Here is a 23,761-nt window from a genome sequence, read left to right as displayed (position 1 = left end):
GATCAGAATGACTTTTGTTAAAAGTATGGTTTTAGAAATGAAAGAGAAAAATTAGAAAACCCTTAGAAACCAATGACATTTTAGAAAATTTGGAAAAAGAAGGTCTTGTTGAACTAAATTGCTAGAATTAGACTTTGCTCGAACTACAAAATGTGGCATGATACAGTTTTTATAGATTTTGTTTAGCAGAAATATTCTGATCAGGTTCTTAATAAAAGATTAATCCTAAAATTAAACGCCATAGGAATTTAAAGTACTATATACAAGCAGATCAAGAACTGATTATTAAAAAGGAAGAAGTGCATTATCTTAAGGCCACAACTTTTGATTGGCAGATGTAAGTAAGCAGTGGTGTGACGCAGAGATACATTTTAGGCCAGAAGTACTGTACCTCACCATCTACGTAAGCAATTCAGAATCTGATATAGTAAGCAAGCTAGTTAAATTTGCAGATGATACAGAAATTGGGGGAGGCTAGCACAGAAATAGCAGAAAGGGAATTACAAAGAGACTTACTGTAGACAAAGTCATTGAGTGAGTAAGCACACTGAAAAGTAATATTTAACATCGATTGCATGCAAGGTAAACTATACTGCGGTAAGAACGCACATTATAAATATCACATGGTAGATTCAGAGTTGCAGGAAGCTGTACACGAAAGGGATTTGGGTGTTTATATCGATTCTTCTATGTCCTGATTAAGACAAGGTAGGAAAGCAATGGAAATAGCTGAATGCTTGTTATATGGCAAAGGTGTGGAATTTAGACAGGGAAATAATGGGAACACTTTTTACATGCAGAGCTGTGGGCGAGTGGAACAGGTTTCCTGGCTGAGTGGTTGGTGCCCAAGCTCAACACTTTTAAGAAATAGCTGATCAAATTTTAGTTTAACGTAGCTACTAAACTGACCAACAAGCGAGATGGCCAAACCCCTTTCTCTTGTGCCCTGCCTTATGTTCTTTTGTTTTATCATTCACCACATCACAGCTGATGAAAACGCATTTTCCCAGAGATTGTCAGAGAAATTAAAAATCTGGAAATGATGCCTGATTTGAAAATGACGTATTAATATTAAAACTATTTTCCTTTTTCACACAATGACACAAAGTAAAAAAGTGTTATCCTCGGTATCCAGCTTCTACTCCCGTTTTCTTAATCAAAAGCAAAAGGACTGAGAAACAGTATTCTGGGGACACGTTTGTGGCAACAGCAGAGAGCATGTTTTAACCTCTGGTGTAAGAAAAAAGCAGAAATAGCTTTAGGTTTCTATGGCAGGTCTGAAAGAACTTAAATAAACAGTCTGTGTGTGGTAGAACCGAAGGCCCATCTCTGCTCCTGATATTTCCAGGTAAATTCTCGGATTTCTCCAGCAATGTCTAAAGGCAAATCCTTTTATGTTGTGTTTAGACTGTCACTGGATTCTCTAATTCCAGCTGATCCAACTAATCAGGGTTACAGTTTTTTTTTTAAAAAAGCAGCCTGAATGTTGACGACATAACTGAGGAACTACAAGTACAAATTACCTCCATATGGATAATTGAAGGAGGCATTAGGAAAACAATAAGGACTGTCCAGGCTGACATTAATCAGACTTTGAGGTATTCTGAGCTCCGTGTGTCACATAGCAGCCTTTAATCCATAGTGTGGCTTAAATAACAATCAAGGCAAAGGAACTGATGTAATGTCAGTTGCCTCAAACTGAAAGAGAAGTAATGTATTTCACTCATTTTGAAGACCCAACAGCAATTTCTCCATTAAGGCCATTACATTTGAATGAATTTGGTTTAACTGGGATTTGCACACACAGAAAACGAGGACTTCTAAGACAGTTAGAGGGAGGTGGCCTTTAAAATAGGGGATTAACCTATGAAACAGTTTCTCCTGAAGCACCCTTAAAGGAAATTCAAGAAGGGAGCTGGAAAGTTACATTAATGAAAGGCGCCAGTGTTTCACGCATGAGGGCAGCAGATGCCATGAAAGCTGTCATGATACTCAGACTAACGTGCTCTGTACATTTCCACAGGCTTGTTATTTCATACCACAACAACACAGAAGCTCCAAGAATTACTTTATCAACTGATCAGTTAATGTACAAACACCCATGTAAGAGAAATATGACAGTGATTTCTCTCTAGTTTGTCTTACAATAATATAAGCCTTCTGTGATAATATGAATTTTATTGTGCTGAAAGTCAGCCATCCAGGACAACAATTTACTTTTCCAAATTCCTACTGCCTGTGTTTAGTATCTAATAAGGTATATTTAGTATCTAATATGGTTTAATGCTCCCAAACAAAGGCCCCTTTTATTGAGCAGAGCAGTAGACACACACTGCACGCTTGGTTTCAATCCATTTCTGCTGCTGGATCATAATTTATTGGGCCTAATTGCTTTCAGCACCAGCAGGAAATGATTTATGCATTGTAATATTGTTGATGCTAACACAGTCTCAAGCAGTGCAGACAACAATTGCAACACAAGAAATAATCCCTTCAAAGCACACTGCATAGGAAAGCTTGATTAGCTTTAATTCCATTGTAGCCTATTTCATTAATTATTTGTATTACTTTGTACAAAACATACATCTCCAATTCACTGCAATAACTTCATTTTTTATATTTGATCATGGACATTTTAAGTCACAGATGAGTTAAAACAATTTTTTAACTAAAGCAGCTTATTAATAGTTAATATCAAATGTTAACTTATAGAAACTTCTATGTTTGAGACGTTTTTTTCTAAACAGCTGCAGTACAAATAAAATTCAGTTAAGTGACAAACGAAAGAGAAGTGCCTTTGTTTCAGAGTGCTGTTTCTACCCCACTTCTCTCTCTGTTCTGTAATTGTATCCTGCAGTCAGCAGGCTGATTGGTTTAGTCCTGGATCACTGGCGATGAGCTAAACCTGAGAGCTGAAGCTGCTTTTCATGTCAAAACCTTCAAGAGAAACCGGCCTGAATCCAAAAGCAATCACACTTTAAACTTCAAAGTGGGAAAACGGGTTGTGAAAAGCAGTTTACATTTTTTCCGCACTAGCCAAGCATAACTCATGCATGGAAAGAGAAGAATTAAGATGATCTAACAAGAAAATGGCTTTGAGTTAAAGAGGCAAATCAGACAGGTGTGCAGCTGCAGGTACTGACACATCCCATCTGACAGGGTGAGTCAGGCGACTGGAGAAGCAGTCAGAGATGTTATAAATTAATGACTTAATCTTTCAAAACGTCCTGGCTTTCACAAAGCCGGGCATTGGCACAGTAATGCTGCTGTAGCATTTCTATTATTCAGATACCACAGAAGACTACATATATTTGGGAAGGGCAGTCATACTGTAGATGCATATATATGTGTCCATACATACATGTAGACAGGTCATGTTTTTAACAAGGGTGATCACAATTAATAAAGGATCATGTTTATTTAACAGTATTAAATTAAAATTCTCTTATGCTCCAACAAGCCTTTTAGAATACATTTAACATGTAATGTGTAAATAGGGTCACTTAATTCCAATTCCAGACGGCTTGCACTTCATGGTTTTTTACATCTTCTGCTGTTTAAGCTCTTTCAAAGTTTCTTCTTAGTATTGTGGTTTAGGTGATAAAACATATCATATATCTGGAAGGTTTTCAATGTTATCTTAAATTCTACAATTAATTCCATGTGTACCTTCACCATTTCTGGTATAATAACACAGATAGACATGTGGTTTCTACAATTACAATCACATTTGTAACCTTAAATTAAATTGTACTTTCTAATTAAGACTACAATGATATTTAAAGGTAAAGTACTAATCCAAGCATTGTCCAACCATGGCTTACAGAAACAAAAATAGTTCATTCAATCATTATTGTACAATTATTGAAATTATTGACTGCCTATTAAAAAGAAAAATTCTACACTACAGCACAAAATATCAAACACCTTCTGTAGTCCCCACAGTCAAGAGCTATAACTAATATTTGGTATGATGTGAATATCTGGGTGTACATTCAGTATTCAGTACAAAATATTTATTTTCTGATCAAAACCTAAAACACGAATAACAAAAGACCTTTCAAAATCGTATGTCGCAATGGAACATATCTAAATGTGTAATGTTCAAATGTATTCATACACCTGCTAATGGTATTTTGTGATGAAGCCCTTTGTGCTTTAAAGGAAGAAGACACTTCCTGTAGTTTTTCATATTTAACATATGAACGCTGTCCTGTGTAGAACCTTTCTAGTCTCTCCAGGCTGTAGTGCTTTTGATCTTCCTTCTTCAGCTCATGCCATAAATATTCAGAGGCAGTGATGTCCAATCCAGAGCACTAATTTTGATTATTGTTATTCTATTGTAATTTGTGACCGAGCTTCAGAAGTATTTTGGCTAAAATATTTTTATACACTTTGGAAACTGTCTGACCTCCAGCACACACTATATAGAAAGGATGCCAAAAAAAAAGGTCAGAGATAATCCACTTCTTTTTTTTTACAGAAAGGATGTCATTCTTTTTTAAACGAGGCAACACCTCTGACGTTTGCTGCGCTTGTATCCTTCAAATTAAAGAAAATTTAAAATCATTCAACCACAGTGTTCCTCATGTTGTCTGTAGTAAATATCCAGAGGGATTCACAATGTTACGTCATGCAAGTGGAAAACGTAACGACAACCAAACATACAAATGGGCTAAGTTCAAAACAGGTCTACTCTAATACTCTAAATGTCTTTCATAAAAAAATCTCGGCAAACAGGAAATGCAAGTGGTGCATCCCTTCACTCTGTTCTCTTCAGAAGTAGAAGGTTTTTTTCCATGAGAGCTGCCAGCTGGTTTTACCATCGACTGTAACCCTGTCGTGTTGGCAAACAATGAGGCTGGGCCTTCCTGGGTTTTCAACGCCTGGTTCTTCCAGATTCTACAGTCAAATGAATCTGACTTTGTTTGTTACTGGCAACGTTTACAATAAATAAAATATTACAATGTTTATGACCTGACTACAGTTAAAGAGAATATTTTCAATATTCGTAGAGTATACACTTTTTTTTTGATAGCCCTTGGCCCCTTTGTTCAAAACACTTAGGTAGTTAAATGCTCAACGAGTTTTATGCAAAAGTATTGCAGTTTTCACAGTTTGTTGCTTTAAAGTTTGCAGACATCACACTTTGAAGTAGCAATGCATATATGTTATATACACAACCTACTCATATTCGATACAAAAACAAACAAAAAGAAAAGTAGATGTATAATATGAAAGAGTTTGGGATGGCAAATATACAGTATTCACACCATTTTGCAACTCTTTCTGAACAACTCAGGGATGAAGTTGTATAAATGCACAGATCAGGAGAAGGGTATAAAACATTTCAAAGACTCTTAATCTCTCGTTGAGCTTGGTGGAGACGATCATTAAGAAGCGAAAGAAGCCCAGACACTCCCTAGATTAGTCCGTACTTCCTTACTGAACAGGAATCTGGTGATGGAGGCCACGATGAGGACGGTGGTGACTTTGAAGGAGCTTTGGAGATCGGTGGCTGAGATGGGACAAGATGTCCATGGGCCAACAATATTCCAGGTGCTCCACAAAGGAGGCTTGACCATCCACCCATTTCCTGACCGCTTAAGGAAGGGCACAGGCTATTAGGCCTGTGGTATTGACATCTTCATCACTGTTAGATATTGATCCCAGTGAATGCTACACTAACATTATTTTTTACAACATTCTAGCTCAAGCTTAAGCAAAAAAAAAAGAGTTATCTATCTATATCTATAATAAAGTTATCTATGACTGTTTATTGCAGTATTTGTGGATTACTTCAAGTGCCATGGAAATAGTGGAGAAGCTACAGTAGACTTGTCGTTAAGAGCGCACTAAAGGCTGTAGAAACAGAATACAACATATCGGCATATGAAGACTTGTAGCTGTCTGTTGAAAATGCACTTGCACAATTCCTGTGCAGACATCATGCTGTTACCCATGTCATCGTGATCATCGCAGAGATGGGGGAGGAAGATCAAATGTTTTTAGTTAATAAGCAAGGCGGTGATTAAAAAGCTAGAGGCTGTCAATGTGTCAGCAGCCCATCAGGTTCATCACTAACGCTCTTAAACTTTGCCACTTTTTCTGCGTTCTGATAAAAAGGACAGCTTCTTGCAAGCTGTCATTCGTCTCTGTTCCACACCAGTGGCAGCCAGTGTATTGAATGCTGGCTCCAAGCCCGGATCTCAGACCGTACATATATCTGCCGCAAGCTGTTGAAAAGACAAAAGCGCCAAAAAAATAAAAATGTAGCTGGTTAACCCTGCAAATCCCTATGGTATTTAATCTCAGAAACCATTAACTGTAATAAGGCACATCATATGATAAGCAAATGGCCAAATTGCTGAAACGTGCAGTGTTACCATCTTCCATTACATTAATTCTATTATAGGCAACACAATAGTACAAGTATGACTTGACTTCTATTAAACGTGAGGTTATGGAAACAATTATTAAAACCAAACTAGAGTACTGCCAATATGGCTATAATAATACAGATGGTAGGTATGCAGGGTAGTTCATGTGTTTCAAGTTAGATTTGGTCAATAAACAAAAAAAAACAGAGTACAGTTAGGACATGTATGCTCAAATTGGTGAGATGTAATAAGTGTTGTAACTTAGGGATTTGTACTGAGAACACCACTCGTTCCAATTTATATCAATAGTCAATACATTTGGATATCAGTAAGTAAACTAGTCAAGTTTGCTGATGATACCAAAACAGAAGGAGATAGCAAACACCACAGTAGCAGCAAACAAAATTCAAAAAGATGTAATGTACTGTAAAATAAAATCCAAGACTGGTAATGCACTTGGTAGATTAAGTTCAACAGGGCTAAGTGCAGGATTTAACACACAGGTAGTAAAAAACTAAGTTTTCTAAATGATAAGTTCAGTTTATTTGTCATATGCACGAATGCTTATTTGCAACGTTTCGGCTGTGAAGCCTACTTCAGGTGTGAGCAACTCTCCCTCACACCTGAAGAAGGCTTCACAGCCGAAAAGTTGTGTTTTCTCTCTTCTCTTTTCAGCATGGAATAAACCTATTACTTGTTCCTTTGCAGACTATGCATGCCGACGCAGCTCCCACCTGAACATAGTAGTTTAAAAGATGACAATAACAGTAATCATTATATTATGAAGTTGACCACGGAATTTGAGAACAATTTGGACCGACAACGTCATTTTTGTGATTGTAGAATTTAGAGTGCCATTGTACAAATACCGATAAAGAGAACATTTCATTTGCTCAAGAATGTTTTGGTGCGCTTGATTTTGAAACGTATATATTCTGCAGCTGATTACAGAACTTTGCTAACGACACAGTCGCCCCACAAATTTACTCATATCCCTGACTAGAGCAATAGAACTACAAACATCAAATAAGAGACAGATTCACTGACTGGATAATGTTTCTTGCTTTCAAATTTCTCAAATATGCTACACATCAATCACAATAGCATTGCACAGAGCAAAGTCATATTCGTCTGAAATGATTTAAGTCCAGAAAACACGAGGGTCACATTTGTTTACACTCCTGTAGCAAGTGTTTTGTAAATTCTCCTCTGGCAGGGAAGACACTGACTAGATGCCCCCTGTAGTGTGCTGTGCAGATCCAGCACTTCAGAAAGAAAATTTCTGAACATTCTTCCATGTAGAAACGCTTTAAGTCCTTCAGACCCCTTACTGTGAGTGAACCACTATCTTAAGTTAAATTCACAAATGTTCGATTGGATTGCGGTCTGAAGACCGAGATGTTCAGTCAAGAACATTTATTTTGTGTATTGTTAATTATCCTCTATGTGTATCTATGCTTTTGAACACTTTCATGCAGGAGTATGTTTCTGCCAAAGCTTGGACTTCTTGGCAAAAGAACCAGGTGGCTGGACAAAGTTTCCTGGAATATTTTGGGGTTCATAATTTCCCCAATCTTAAAAAAGGGCTCTAGGATCCACAAAATGACTCCAAAAAATGCAAAACAACCCCAAAAACATAATAGACCCCCACAATATTTCACAGTGTGCAGGAGTGTTTTTGGAAGATGAACTTCATCTTTTCTTTACATTACATAACACAGAGCGTGTTCTTTTTGGAGCATGTCCGAAAAGCTCAATTTTCGTTTCATCTAACCAACTCATTTTGTGGTTCACCCCCAGAAAAGGCTTCTCTTAGGTTTGTGCTAGCTGTCTTGAATATGTGAACAAGGCTTGAATTACATTCAAGCAATTGAAAAACCCTCAATGGAAAACAAATAATTATTATGTGAGATGTGCAGTATAAATCAGACAAAAGCTCGATGTTTTGAAACTGAAGGCAAACAATACGAGTTTTGAATTAAAAACCCTTTTGGCAAGCTGATTTCAAAACAGTATAATTAAAATCCATACCCATAATTAATTATGATTCATACCCATCATTCTTGGTCTTTAAGGCCGAAACCTAGAACAGTGTTCTTTCTAAGATAATGAAATGTTACAAGCATTAAAAGCAGCACTAAGTTTTCTTTGTGTCCATCAGTCTGTAAATTTCTGACTACAATCAAAAAGCCTGAAGGAATTTTTTTCCCCCGCGGTATTCTGCACACTGGTATAGATCCTCCCAAATCTTTTTTGTTTTCCCCCAAAAATGTGAAAAGAGAATGCATATTTATACTGCCTTCCCCAGAAATTCTCAATAAACTTCAAAATCTGGAATTTAAATACATAAAACTTTCAAACTATGACGTAAGTCTTGTAAATGTGTAGGAATGCAGAGTGTTTACATTTTACAAAAGTCACCACGATGAAAACAAAACAGCCACTTGAACGGATGTGGTGAAAAACGTCTCCGAATTTCTTCCACACTGCTCTCAGCATTTATAAAATCTTAAAAGCAGTGCATAACGCTGAACTTGGTGTGACTAACCAACAGAAGAAAGCACTACAGAGGAGCTAGCTTTCATCACTGCTATTGTGTGCATTTTTTTAGAGTGCCTGTCAATCTTTGTGTTTGACAGCACCTTCTCTACCCTCAATGTGGGCTTATCTCACCCAGAGATAATATTATTTCACTCTTGAAATAACAAAACTTCCCAACAGCTACCTTCACTGAAAAATGATCCACACACTGGCATGAACAGAATGAGCTTTCAGGTTAGGAAAAACAGTTGTCTGCATCATCTTAAAATGTTGTGATTTGTGTGATTAAACAAGTACAGATTTGGTCAATTTGTTACAGTTTGAAGTCACATCACCTTGCATGGCTGGCCTTTCATTTCCTCTTTCTATCAAAAGGACATCAACCGATATTAGTAACAAGATATTAAATAACTTGATTTTATTACAAATTTGCTTTTGCCACAGCTTTCATCTATTTCTAATAAAAAACAGTAAAGCTATTATCAACTATTTTTCAATATTAATGTACAGTAAGCATCAGAAAAAAATGCAAGTATGTTTTTTAAGTGTAAAGTATTGATTTTGCATCATTTAATTTTTTGTCATTGTATCATTTTGATTAAATGATCATTAATTACTGCGGAGCTAATGACTGCAGCACAAGCATTAAACCAGCTCATTAGTGAGAGAGCTGATAAGAGCGGCTTAACAGCTCGTCACATTAGTATTCTACATGGAAAATTAGCTGTGACTTTTAGGATGCATTTCTGCTCAAATACATCTTAAAATACATTTTCCAATGGAAATTCAATTTAGTATAATCAAGAATCTTAAAATTTAGGTATAAACCTTTAAGAAACAAATTGGCTTCTGACATGCCAACAGTTAATTTCCCATTGTGTAAGATAGTTTTTAAATTAATACTTTTAAAAAATGGAAATGCATGTGATATGTAGAATACGAAATGTAATTAATGCTTAGATGTAATAAAAAGCTTTTCATAGATCAAAAATATGTACTGTATAGACTGCTAAGGAATCCACACTGAGGTTTCAAACTTGGATCAACTTTTCCATTATAGTCTTGCATGGTACAGAAGACAGCTTCTTTAGTGTCTTTGCAGGTAAAATGCAAAACAATAGCCAATGACTTCACACAGAAATTACCTGCAAACCCAGCGGGAGTTAACATTCTTTGCAATTAAACATTATAGCCAGGTGTTAAGACTCTAGACACAAAGTGTAAGGAGATGTGGTGACCACAAAAGAAATGTCACAACCATAGCTGAAGCTCAAAACAGGCTGTTAACTGTTAATATTTTTAAACAGCTGTTTACAAAGTACAACCAGAGAGATAAATGATCAAACTTATATGAACTACCTTAAATTGTGAATTCCTTTTCTGGGTTTTAACACTCGGTTTTATTTGCAAGGCAAAGCTTTTCAGCGTGTCTAACCAACAACACTTTGTTTTTTCTTAAAGTGATTCTTTTTTTTTCCTTTATAGGCATTGAAATACAGTTTGGAATACTGAGAAAAATGTCAAATGCAAATATACATTAAAAGGTGTAAATTTAATTGGTAAGCTACAGAACAAGTTGTCAAGTTGGAATTTGTAGCTTTATCAAACATCAGAATACCACAGCATGGCAGTATTGTTTGTAAACAGAAAGAGGAATGATTGTCAACCCTTTAAATTTAAGAGTATGTATCTAACTACAAAAAGTAGAAAGTTATTTTTCATACCTTTTGACAAAAAGGTCAAACTATTTTCTGTGTCATCTGCCAAATGAAACATATAGCAAAACCAAAACACACACATGAACAAGTAAGCCAGGTTTTAATTTAATTTTTAATGAATAATGAAATGTTAAAAAAGGAAGCTTTTGGAAAATACTTCTTGTCCTCACAGAAAGCAGCAAATGAGCTTCTTGTAGGATCAGTCTAAGAAAGTTCAATACCAAATAAAAGACTTGTGTTTACAGCCACCCTCAAATCTGTGAACCAAACTACTTGCTCTATAACAGCAAAGGGATGGTATTAAACTGGAACCAGGAAACAATGGAATATACAGAAATGTGACAGAAATGAACTGCTTAACACATTTTGTCACATGATTCGTCTCCAGTGTCTGAGAACTCAGATTTTTTCCTGTACTCCTCACTGTCCACCCGGCTCAGTGCATATGATATAATACAGGACTTTAAACACTAAACAATATTTACATCAACCCTTATTTCCTTAGAAAAAGTATTAACTGCTTTATAGAAGCTTAGCCAGGAGGTTTCTCGTCAGTAACCTGCTTTCTCAATGAATATAATTTCATCTGTTATCCTGTGGAGGGATAGCTGAGGGAATATGTGAGGCTTTCGTAAGTGAAGAATGAGTCAGGTTGTCCACTTTGGGATTTAGGTTGTCGCTTCCATGCGCAGGATCTTCATGGATTCGGCAATTATTGAACTGGTGTCAATCTGACCATAAATTCCCACCAAGAAGGCTTTGTGCAAGAGGATGTCTGCATGCTCTGTAGAGGACAAACAAGAGGATGTCAGCGGCCACCCAATCCCTTATCTGCCCTGGCAACCCTTGCAACAGTTTGCCACAGAGAGGTTTACAGAATTATAGAGCCTCTGACAGCACTGTGCAGCAACAAAAGACCACACTGGCACAGAGGAGAGGAAAACAACAACTCCCAGTGGGAGAGAACAAACCTCTCGTGGTCTGGGTGTCATGGATTCCTCCCTTCAGGCAAAGTGTTTGTGGTGCATTAATTACAATAGATCACGCACAACCTAAAACATCTAACATGGGATGTACTGTAATAATATTATTATATAACTGACACCCGAAGAAGGTTCTACAGCCGAAACGTTGCGTTTCTTTTCTTCTCTTTTGAACATGGAATTAACCTTTACTTGTTCCTAACATTATAATACTTATTAATAATAAAACATCCAATACACCTAAAATCAGAACAATAAACTATATAGTTGAAAAACAGAAAACAGCAAGAAAGCTTCCAAGCAAGACATTACCCACATACTGTTAATGGTGTGACTATCCTGTGAGTAAATCACAATACCTACCAAGTTTGGAGTTTACTGAAGAGTGGGGGTTTGGGCTGTTTTACCAAGAAAGAAGTGAATTATTATGAGGGTGAGTGCCAGTGCAACACGCGAGGTCTGGAGCTGTTTTTAGTGTGATTCAGGAATTAAGAAACAAAAACTGCTTCCCCATTTAAATCGGCAATCTAGACAGTGGCATTGTTATTACCTGGTCAAATTCACATGATACCAAAACACAAGGTCTGGCAAATGATGCAGAAGCTACAAAAGTCAAAGTGATAAAGTGAAACGTTTTAGATATAGGGCTCTGAAACGCCTTTCTAGAAAGTTTGTACATAGTGTACATTGTGTGCTGTTTGTTTGTTGTGTTGTTTTAGTGTGTGTATTGTCATTTTTAGTAAATATTTAACCCATTGTGCCAGAAAAGTTAATCTTTTCACCAAAACTGCACCAGAGAACAAAGACAATCTCAGGTGCCTCCAATTATACCAACACCAGGGATATATCATTCACAATATCTTAACAAGTTGGGGGTTATGATCATTTATTTTAATTACTGATTAAAAAGCTTGGCCTGTTTCTGATATTCTGCTGGGAAAAACTTAATGGTTGTATTAAGAGGAAACTGGAGATCACTTGATTTTATAATACTTTGGGAAACGATTAAAAAAAGTTGTTTTTGTTAAAGAAAAGGGTAGCTGCATCAGATATGACTCAAATGGCCAGGTACCAAGACTGCCGCTTCAATTTAAATGAACTGCGGGAATATGCAAGTTGTCTAGTTACAAGTTAATGAGATCTACAAAACACTCCATTCTAAGTGCTCCAGTGAAATTATTGGCTATAATGTATTTTGTATTTGAAAACATGCTGTTGTGTTCTGGTGGGGGTAGACTAGTTATATCAATATGCATTATGGCATAGTCATTTAACATTGTACTATTTAGCTAATATAGGTCAGTAAATAATGAGGGCATGCAGATGGCTCATTCAAGCCCCCTGCTGACTGGCTACACTATCTCTGGAGAGCTATGCAATTTGCAGATGGTCAGACTGGGGAGATGTTTCATGTTTCCTCTGCAATTATCCACCAACCATAAGCTGTTGCTAAGGCAGACACGGGGCATTAGAATAACTAGTACAGGGGAGGCAGAATATAAAGGTAGAAACATCTCGGAAATATGACTAAAATGGTAAGTAAATAGCAAGCAGATGAATGGCTAGTCCAGGAAGACCAGCTAAGTATATTAACAGTAGGGTCATTCACTCCTCCTTGACAGACAATAAAACAAGACCATGTGAGTGAATTCCACCATCCTACAGATGAAAAGCACCAGCAAATGGACCTACTCTTAGAGAACTGAAATATGCCAGGTGTTTCTAAGGCCTGAGGAGAAGTACATCTAGGGGCAAAAGGCTCAGTTGTATACATTTTGAGGAAGATTATTTCCTTACAGCACACACCAAGCACAGCTTGTGCTTCCTCATTGCTCTGCCATCTCACTGCGCCACTGTTATCTGGGGATTGTGAATTGCTGTCAGTTTCTTACAGTAATGCAACACCCAGGGAAATCCACTGTTTCATACAATATAACAAAAACAGTCTTGGTGTTTGAGATGGATTACAACCAATCCAACCAGGAAGCAGCAAACTATAATTATGAAGTAAGAGAAGTTGTTGAAAACTAAAGACTACTGGATTAAAAAGTTAGCTCCAATCTGAGTAGGAGATATTACAGCCTTATTGCTGACACAACACTGATCTTAATCATTCTTGTAAAGTCTGGATGGTCTTTATCAATAATAACAACTTGCCAATAGTCTGACTGCATTCTGGTTGCAAAGACTGTAAACTTAAAATGAATTTGTAAATTACAATACACTATTAAAATCTGACCACTTGGAAGCCTATTAATATGTACAAAAGCTGCTCAAAAACTAAATCTACGCAAAACAAAAAACTGCATCTTCATGTCTGGTTGTGGTCAAATGTATTAAGCCGTAATGCTACACTGATATGTGCTTTTTATCCAGAATTTTGTGCTTTTTTATCCAGATCCAGGTGATGTCGGCCTTACCCTGACACAGCAGTACATATTCTGGTAGGTTCCTCAGAGCTGTCTGAACCACGTCAAAGTTCCCACTCCCCAGGCAGTACATAAACGTTGGTAAGAAATCAGCTGCCATACTGTATGAGAGAAAAAAACATTTCATGTTATGAAATGGTACATTTACAATATAATGCACAACCATAACCACACATATTTTGTAGAAACATATAACCTAGTATGATGAGTAAAACAATGTTGGCTTTAGAAACTACTAACTCACAAAACTATAATAACTGCTTTACATCAATTCACTTGGTGTCCTAAGTGCCATGAAGATCAACACATACTGTAAGAGCTGTATTAAAGCATCAGCAGACCCCCAGACACATAAAGCAGGTGGCTCATTTGACATGTTTAAGAAATGTACATGTATGGTATGGAAAATTACAACCTTAATAAGTACATACTGATCTCTTAGGTTAAACCAAGACACAAATATGTACCTTCACAAAAACAATAACAATTTTCATTTAAGTAAATAAGTAAACTCAGAACAAAGTCTCATTGACCACCTGAAGTGCACACATTTTATAGAGCAAGGACACTTTACTGGGGCAATCTCAGTGAAGTACCTTGCTAAAAGGCACAACAGCAGTGTCCAACACAGGATATGAATCCACAAATTCCCAGTTACAAGTCTCTAAATGCCACTCCACATGGCTGCCGCAGTGGATGGACAAGAAAAGCAGTCCCATGAATGAACTTTGAGACATGCGGGGCAGGAACTGCATATACTCCATGTCATACCTGGGGTTGTTCTGAATACAGCGGAGAGCCAGGCTGAAGGCCATATTACGGCACAGCTCTTCAGAAGAGCTCATCAGCCTTTGCAAATCACTCTGAAAGGCAAAAGAAATAAGAGGTGAGTTTTACCTATGCTTTTTGAATCATAACCACTTGTGAAGCAGAGACAAAATCCAACTCCACTATTCTAAAAAAATAGAATAGAAAAGTTATTTTTATTTGTCCCATAGACTGCACCATCACTCACCTCCTCAGTGTAGTGATGAATCAAAACAGCATTCAGCCAACCACACGGCTGTAATTATTTAAAAGCCTCCATGTGTTCTCAAGTTATCCTTGATAAAAGGGAGGCGGATAATGTTCCCACAACATTAGGCGGATGAGATATGGGGAGACCCCACTCCTGGACAGGATACCAGTGCACTGCAGGGACTGCCCCCAGCAATGCGGATCAGCTTCACACAACTGGGAGGACTGGTGCGGCTCAGCAGCGGGGTCTCGATCTCATAACCCACCAGTTATGAGAGCAAAGACTTACCAACTACAGTACACTGCCCCCTCCTGGACAACAGACTCTAACATCATTTGCACTTACAGTGAAGTAGGGAATTATTTCAGGGCTTCGCTTTGATTTTTCGTCCACTTCACTTAAGACCTCCAAGATATCTGCAATTAAAACAAAGACTATTTAGGGGGATTCCATGAAAACAAAACAGCTCACGTATGCACAGAACAGCTTTTAACTATACAGTTAATTAAAGGCTGTGACTTTTTCCAAGCACCACAGAACTTTTTTAGTCTTAATGAAAATAAGTATACAATCGTTTTTTCACATTTTAAAGTACAATGCGTTGATTTGTTACAGCATGTGTTGCAAACATTTTCATACGGCTAAGTCACCTTCAATGGCCTCTCCTCTGGCGATGTTCTTGAGGTACTTGGCCATGTCAGACGCGGTCAGTGGAGCAGAGGCTGAGATACTGACGAGAGGAAGAGATCCCGCTGAAGACTCTTCTGCTGAGAGAAATCAAGAGCAATGACTTTAATGCTCATTAACAACCTCCACTTCTACAAAAACAATTTCAATCTCCTTCTACTAGAGTTTTCCCTCCCCTTCACATATATTCATGAGATATCAAAAATATTCCTTCTTTTGCAAAAGCTGCCTTACATTGTCGGAGAGAAAGGACAGCGCAGCATGAGACACACGAATATTTACAACCCTCGATGAGCTGCCATAAGCTAAGAACATAAGAAATAGGATTTAACTGCTCAAGAGATCTCATCCAACAGCCCCTTACAAGAAGCCAGAGGTTAATGGTTCACTGTTGATTCTCATGTAGTACTCAGCACAGACTGGGTCAATACCTCTGAGGATTTAGATCACCTGAATCAGATCTCCACATCGACTCCTCTGTTCAAGACTAAAAGACTCAGCCTATTACAACAGAATATTTACTTGCACTAGGAAATGTTATTGGATGCTATTTTCTACACCGATACCAGAGCCGTCGTATCAATAATGTACCTTTCTTGTGTTGTGGTAGCACAACAACAGACATAACGTACTAAATAAAATACAAAAATAAAACGCAGGCTCTTTTTTTTTACGAAAAGTGTGGTGGGAGTGTGGAACAAGCTACTGAGCCATAATTTTGAAGCCAAGACCATAGCTTCTTTCAAGTTATTTTATTATTGACTCAGTAAGTTGTGTTTGATCACTAAACAATATTATACTTGGTGTTTAATTATTCTAAGTTTATTATTTTAAAATGTTTTTCCCATCTTTATTTACTTTCTTTCCCCCATAGAAGGAGGTGAAGTTTGCTTTCTCTCTCTGCCCCACGGCCTGCTTGCTGCTTGCTCTACCCCTGCTGTGATCAGCACACGCACCTGGTAACCATTCAAAGGCAACAACCCTGCAATTCTGCTCTGCTGTCCCTCCTGCTCTCTCCCACACAGCCAGGGAAGATAAGAGAGAATCTCTGTAATATCATGAATAGCAATTCTCCATGCAATGGCTCAGAAACAGTCGCTTACAACTTAAGTAAAGACTTGTGGAGGGGGTATATAGTTAATGTAAAAGAACTGTTAAGATATGTTAAAGCTGCTTACACTAGCAGCACCTCATTTAGAATACTGTGTACCTCTTTGGCTGTCAAGTCAAAAAAAGATATTTCAGCACTAGAATCAGTTCAGAGAAGATCAAACAGCAACATTCCTGGGCTCAAAGGAGTGTCCCACACAGGCGAAAATAATTTAACCTTTTTAATCACGAACAGAGAAGACTAAAAAGGAACCCGATTCAAGTAATCAGTCCTATGGTTTCAATCTTTAGTTTGTCTTTTATTGCTGACTCTGGAGGACACCAGCTGAAACCATGTAGAGGTGGAAGGAAGAGGTTTTGTAGCACGGAGCAAGCTGCCCAGCCATGTTGTCAAAGCTGACAGCACTGAGAAAATCAAGAGCTCTAGATGGGCTGAACAGCCATCTCCCATTTGTAGCTGTTCTGTTGCTCATTTCCTTAGTGGTTGTCCTGCAGAGGCTGCTTGCTGCTGACACTTGAACCACTGCCTAAGCTAGTGGTGGTTTATTTTTATATTCTACTGAATATGTACACTTGCCAAATATTTGTAAAAAGTGATTAGTTATGCAGGTAACAGCAGAACCAAGTGCCTAGGTGCTGAGGGGCCATGTATCCAGTGGAAGAAGTAGGGCAACAGCACACACACCTTCTCTGTCTTCAGTTACAGTCTCTGACGCGCCACTCCTCACAGGCAGAGTCAGTCCAGCCAGCAGAGACTTGAGCTGCACCAAGTCAGGGTTTTCTGAAGAAAGGCCCCTAGGAAAGATTAAAAAAAATATTTTATTATTGCAGTTTTTAGTCTCAGACTCAGTCAGCTTTGTAAAATGTTCATCTTAAGAATGATAACATTGTCAGGATGTTAAGAAGCTAAAAGTACTCACATAATCATATTAAAAAATAAAGTTAAACATAAACTTACTTTTTGGCCACTAAGTGAACAGGTTGTTTCTACAGACAACAAGCAGACAAATTAAACCCTTCACCATCTACTCCCACAGCTAAAATTACTGGAGTTAATATCCTGACTAACCCTCCAATACCTTGTCCGATTCTACAAACTCTACATTGAAGAAAATGTGTTTATAATTTTTGAAAAATTAAAGAATTAAAGACAATATTTCTTGTGGGACTACTCACTGCAAGATATCAGAATGCTTCTGAAGGAAAGGAACGGCAGCGTTGGCATCATGGGTAATGTATTTCTGAATAAACTGGACAAATTTACTGATGAAGGTTGAAAGCTGTCTTGACGACTTCCTGAAATTCTGCAGACAGGAAAACAAAGCTAGTGTTGCAAGAAGGAAAAGAGGTCAGGTTACATTTCAAGTCAAAGTGACTTATTGACTTCTTTTCACAAGGAAAGTGACAATGGATCTGTGATGGCCAAACACTAATTAGAGCACAGTTAAACCCAAGTGACAAGATAAACATTTTTAATGAAGCGAGGCAGTACTTATCAGGTTCCCAGTTTTTCTAAGAAATAATGCTTGGTCTTATTCTCCCCCACTGTGGTGAAACATCATACCTATATAGTACGTCTGTGCTCCAAAATCCACAGGGAATATGAGTGCAAACCTTTTAAATGATTGATAATACCAATCCCAGTGTGTGTAAATGCACGGATACCTAAAAATGCCAGATAAATTAAACATTAATTATTAAAAAGCCGTATACCGCTTTTAAGGATCACAGAAATCCAGAGCCTAATTTGGAACCACAGGTCTCAAGGCAGGACTACATCTTGAAAGGGACAGTAGTCCATCACAGGACAGGCAAACAAAGGGTAAATTTAGAAAAACCAATTAACCGAAGTCAATAGAAGTCAAGAGAAACACTTGAGTACAAGACAAACCCCGATATAAATATGGGGAGAACATACAAACAGCTTACAAAATGTTGTCCCCATCTGGAATGGAACTCAGCACCCAACAGCTGTGAGGCAGCAGTGTCGACTGACATATCGTCATACTGCCCAAAATTAATTACAAAATAAACCAAAAAAAATACTTTTTATTGCTTGGGCTAGCTGTCCACATTCATTCATTTAACCTCGAAGATTGATACCTTTTAGAAAAAGTGCAATTTATCCAAATTCATCCAGTGCATTTTGAATCTTTTAAAAAAATGATTAAATATTTGAACTGCAAATGCATTCTAACTAAAAGAGGGAAAGCTTCTTCAGAGTTCTTCTATGCTTGTTGAATAAATAATTTAATTGCACATAGCTTATCTGAAGGCTGTGAATAGTTTCTTTTTACAGATCTTACATTAAAGTACCAGTAGCCCGGGAAGATAACAATCCACATGGATTGAACTGGTCTGAAACAATCAGTTTAAGCTTTTCTGTACCTGAAGGACCTGGATGAAGGTTAAGAGTGAGTCCTGGAGCGCCCTCTGGTGCTCACTGTGGAACACAAGGGGCTGCAGGAGTTCCAGAATGGACAGGACATGAGTGAAGAATGTCAGGTGATTTTGTTGGCGGAATTCCTGAAACTTTAAATGGATGCGTCCATGCAGAAGAGCCGCAATCATAGGTAAATGTCTGGAAGAGAAAGCTTTCTGAATTAACTTTCGAAGGACTCCTTAACCGTGAAAGCCCAGACAGGACGAGCGTGTCTGATCATGCAAAACAGAAAAGACATTTCGTTAGATAAATATTAAATTACAGGATTTAGTCGGCATATTTAATCAAATGACTACATTAAAGCAGAGACTTCTTAAGGCTGTAAGAAGCAGCTAAGTAGGAAGACAATATTCACCAATGGAATGAAAATATTGTCACTATTTGTGCTATTTGAAACATCTCTGTGCTGGAGTTTTTATTTGTGCTTATTCTCTATTACATACAGTACATGAAAACAAGGGAGGCATAAAGTGCGGTATAGAGAACACCAGTGTATTTTCTCATTCATTGTAAACCAACAGGCCCAGCTGAGTTACCGGAGGAGGAGGACCGGGTGAGCGACAGCTAGCTTCCTGCAGGCCATGTTGGCATCAGACATGCGGCTCTCTGCGGATTTGGATTCGCCTGTGTCTGCCAGCAGAGTGATGAGACGGTGAACCAGGACATCCAGCTAGACGACACAGGGGAAGAAAGGGGAAAGCACCATATTACGTACTTCACCGGGAGCAGCTCACATGCAAGAGTAGCAGCAAGACAAATGATACTCATTTTCTCAAAAAAGGATTTGTCCACTTTGTAGTCACTTGCAATTAAAGTAATTCTGCAGTTTTCTTAAAACGGAAACTGCAACTTAGTTATATTTTGGGGTTAGATAGAGTCAGCACTGATGAGTGCATTTCAAACCACAACGAAAGTAAAATGTACACAGTTACATGTAAAACCTCCAATTTACACCACAAACTAGACAAAATGTCCAGGTATGCGCAGCGCCATGTTCTGCGATTCAGAGCGAAGCAACAAAACTTCCGGGGATCTGAACTGACTCTACGACACTGCAAACAAGCAGGCTTGTGAATACGGCTCTTTTAATCCAGCAGACATATTACTCGCGATTTCGAGATGGTTTTGCTGACAAATACCGCTTACTCGTTAACTCTGCATGCAGGGCACGTTGGAACATTTGTGCAGTGAAATGTCTGCAGCACACCCTGCACTTATTCGCTCCTACATCGCATTAACATTAGTCAGTACAGTGACTTGTGAGCTGGAAGCGTATGTTCACATCACCATGCGAGTTTGCAACACCACGGTGATTCCAGTACTTTCACAAAGCTCACAATTTTGTGCGTTGTTCAGAATTTGTCATTTTTTTTCTATGCCGTCAGTGAATTTATTTGGTCACTGAGATTTACCGAGGGCCGAGACATCGGGACTGCAGTTCCCCTTGAACTACTGCTGAAAGAAAAGTCGCGGCTCGTACCTTACAGGTGCTGCCCGCGGCTGCTCCCTCACTGCTCAGAGTGACGCCAGGCAGAGTCACGTGCTGAATCACCTCTGGCACCTGCAGGTAGATCTGAAGCAGCAGGTTCTGACATCTTTTGCTCATCACGCTACGGAAACGGAGAGAGACCAAGAGAGAACATGTCCTCATGAGACAGTGATGGGGAAATATCCTTCTCCATTCAGGGCGTTTCATCCCCTTCACACAGCGATCACAACGAACATCCGGCATCACCACGCAGATGTCACTTAAAATCACAAACGTCATCCGTTAAGCCGTGTTTTAAAGCCAAGGTCAAGGTCAAGGTCAATAACGAAAAGCTAGATCCTTCAAAGAGCAAGGTTTCCACAACATCTGGAATAATGTGGGTTTGTGTAGAATGCCTCCCTTGATCCTCTCGCTTGGTGTTTATTTCAATGCACTAGACTATCAAACAGATTATAAGATATGAGACTTTTGCTAGTTTCCAATTCACCAGTAATTGAAGGAATATTACATCGCCCTGAATGCAGCATCTACCTCACAGAAAACATGCATTTATCATTTGATTCAGGGAATCTCTTTTGAAAGGTACTAGATGCAGTTAAAATGACTTTTCACTTTCAATCACAGTGTAAGTTGAATGTTTTTATCTATGAAAAGAAAACAAAAACCAACCATCAACTCACAAACTGGCAATTACGAAGACCCTGAGTGTCAAAATTTAAACTTCCTGCTGCCATCATTAAGATGTAACTAAACAAGGAGCTAGATTATAGCAAACTATCAACCCTCCTGTCAACTGTATATTAGAAACCAGAACTTAGTAGATACTCTTGAGACATTTCCCACTGTCCAATGGGACTCCATTCAGTTACAGGGTTTATAATCTAAAGATGTTGAGTGGATTGAAAACTTGAATTTGTCTGGGCCTCACCTTAATCTGTCATTGTTCCAACATATTAATTGTGGTATAATAAAAAGGCAAACCTACAATTTCTGAGTACTGATATGCACCAGAAATGCAAAGGATTTTACAGTACAATACATTTCCTTAAAACAGGTATAATGTGCTCAAATCTCACCAAAACTGAAACAGGTATTTAAAGGCAAATGGCGACTGTACCTCTCTCCCCACTTCTTGATGCAGTTAATCAGGTATTCAGACACTTTCTTAACACTCTCGAGGTCTCCATGACAACAGCTGTGGAGTAAGGGCAGCCGTGATTGGATGAGAGAGCAGGAGGCCTCGTCCAGATTCCTTCTGCTCTGGGGGGGGCTGCGGCTGTTCATTTCCGACTCCGAGAGGATCAGGTCCACCAAGCTGATCAACTCTGGAGCCTTTAACCGCAACACAAAGTTTTCGGTACGTTTCTGGGGAAAAAAGAAAATAATTAATCAGATACATCAATAGTTTTTTTAGAGGATGCATTTTGAAATAAAGCTTTTAGTTTTACTGGTCCTCTAATACCACACCCTTTACTTGATAATTTTTCACAGATTTAAAATAAAATAACTGAAGAAAAATTCTTTTTAAGTGCCTCTACTTTCACACTGACCTAGAGCAAAAACATTTAAATGATAAAATTGTCACAATATGATAATTTAACAAACAACAGTTCAATATTGATAACGTAACAAACTAATACGTATTTAACACTGTTCTACAATTTAATCCAACAATCTCAAAGTTGCTAGATAAGAAAGTAAGTTGATTTAAGTCTGTCATCATGATATAGATTTTGCTGTCAAAATGATAAACGAGGCTCATTAATTCTTCATTATTAATACTGTTTTATATTCATAGAAATACCAGTTCTTTACAAACGACTGAGATTGGTGACTCACGGCAGCTGCATAACAAGACCTCAACATTTTGGCTGTCTTTGCCGTAACAGGTTCACTGTAACACCAATCCATATATGCATTATCAGAAAGCCACTGATTCCTGGTAAGGAACACAGGACCCTGGAGCCCGTCCCAGATACGCAGGGGAATAGGTCCAGAAATGAACGCAGGACACTCCTGTCATCCTGCCTGCCATGTTACTACACCTCCTGACCCAGCTGTGCTGTCGCTGCGCGTATTAAAAGAGGTGGGTGGGGCACAGCGACTGAAGAAGCACTTGTCTGTCAGACGCTGCTGTGCTGTGTGCTCACCTGTGGGGTCTTCTGGTCACGGCCCTGCCAGATGCGGGGAATGTGAATGCAGGCCCAGAGGAAATCCAGAGAGGAGGACGGCTCCAGTCTAAGGGAGACGCATTTCAAAGCAGACTTACAGCACAATGCATTTGAATTAATTTCAGTTCAGTTCAGGTTATTACTAATTCATAAATTCACTCTGAAAAAGCATCCAAAGTCTTAGATCTGCATCGTACAGCTATAAAAAAAACGCAATCAGTATTTTTAAAAATGTATTACAGTTTCTAAAACAAGAACCGTAAAGGCAACAATAGAAACACAAATAGAATACAAAAGAAAAGCAATTGTGAAAAATGTCCAAAAAGGGACAACTGCAAGGGCTACTCTAACCACTCACCTCAGTTCCTTGTGTTTGCTGAGGAGGAAGCTTATGCAGTGGTGCAGGGTTGTCCAGTTTGACTGATGTGTCAACAATGCCAGAAGATATGGTCTGTAGGAAGGTATCTGGGCTCCTGCATTTCCTTTACTCTGAAAAAAACAACAGTGCTATATAGCACATACTATGCAGCTGGGATTTATAATATTAACAGCCTGGATTAAGGTCACCTGTACTATTTGTCATGAAGTATACATTGATATTTTTTGCACCGAAATACTGACATCAATTTCTGCATTTGTTATGTGATGTTAGAAATATTTTTTATACTTTTATGATTTTATATATACAGTAAGCATACAAAATACCCGCACCTGGGTCACAAAATGAAATGGCAATAATAGTTTACTTCAGCCATTTTAGATTTAAGGACACTAAAACCAAAAATAAATCAT

At 38.2% G+C, this 23,761-nt stretch overlaps 1 protein-coding gene across 3 annotated transcripts in view; it reads right to left on the bottom strand.

Moving 5' to 3' along the window:
- Positions 1-10,728: 10,728 nt before the first annotated feature.
- Positions 10,729-23,761, bottom strand: part of ints1 (integrator complex subunit 1) — a 33,143-nt gene continuing 20,110 nt past the window's right edge. For 2 of the 3 annotated variants that reach the window (XM_088936719.1, XM_088936720.1), the window contains exons 36-48: positions 23,328-23,458; positions 22,949-23,036; positions 21,916-22,163; positions 20,790-20,919; positions 19,846-19,979; positions 19,255-19,447; positions 18,043-18,170; positions 17,552-17,661; positions 15,720-15,836; positions 15,415-15,485; positions 14,823-14,914; positions 14,043-14,152; positions 10,729-11,423 (exon numbers count right to left, since the gene is read on the bottom strand). In XM_088936719.1, the coding sequence (XP_088792845.1) occupies positions 11,308-11,423; positions 14,043-14,152; positions 14,823-14,914; positions 15,415-15,485; positions 15,720-15,836; positions 17,552-17,661; positions 18,043-18,170; positions 19,255-19,447; positions 19,846-19,979; positions 20,790-20,919; positions 21,916-22,163; positions 22,949-23,036; positions 23,328-23,458 (1,668 nt within the window). In that variant the 3' untranslated portion in view covers positions 10,729-11,307. The remainder of the gene's footprint in view (positions 11,424-14,042; positions 14,153-14,822; positions 14,915-15,414; positions 15,486-15,719; positions 15,837-17,551; positions 17,662-18,042; positions 18,171-19,254; positions 19,448-19,845; positions 19,980-20,789; positions 20,920-21,915; positions 22,164-22,948; positions 23,037-23,327; positions 23,459-23,761) is intronic. The other variant, XM_088936721.1, reaches the window with a different exon arrangement.

Source organism: Atractosteus spatula, chromosome 18 (genome assembly GCF_055471065.1).
Source record: "Atractosteus spatula isolate fAtrSpa1 chromosome 18, fAtrSpa1.hap1, whole genome shotgun sequence".
NCBI classification, from domain to species: domain Eukaryota; kingdom Metazoa; phylum Chordata; class Actinopteri; order Semionotiformes; family Lepisosteidae; genus Atractosteus; species Atractosteus spatula.
This window is presented reverse-complemented; position numbering and strand designations above follow the sequence as displayed.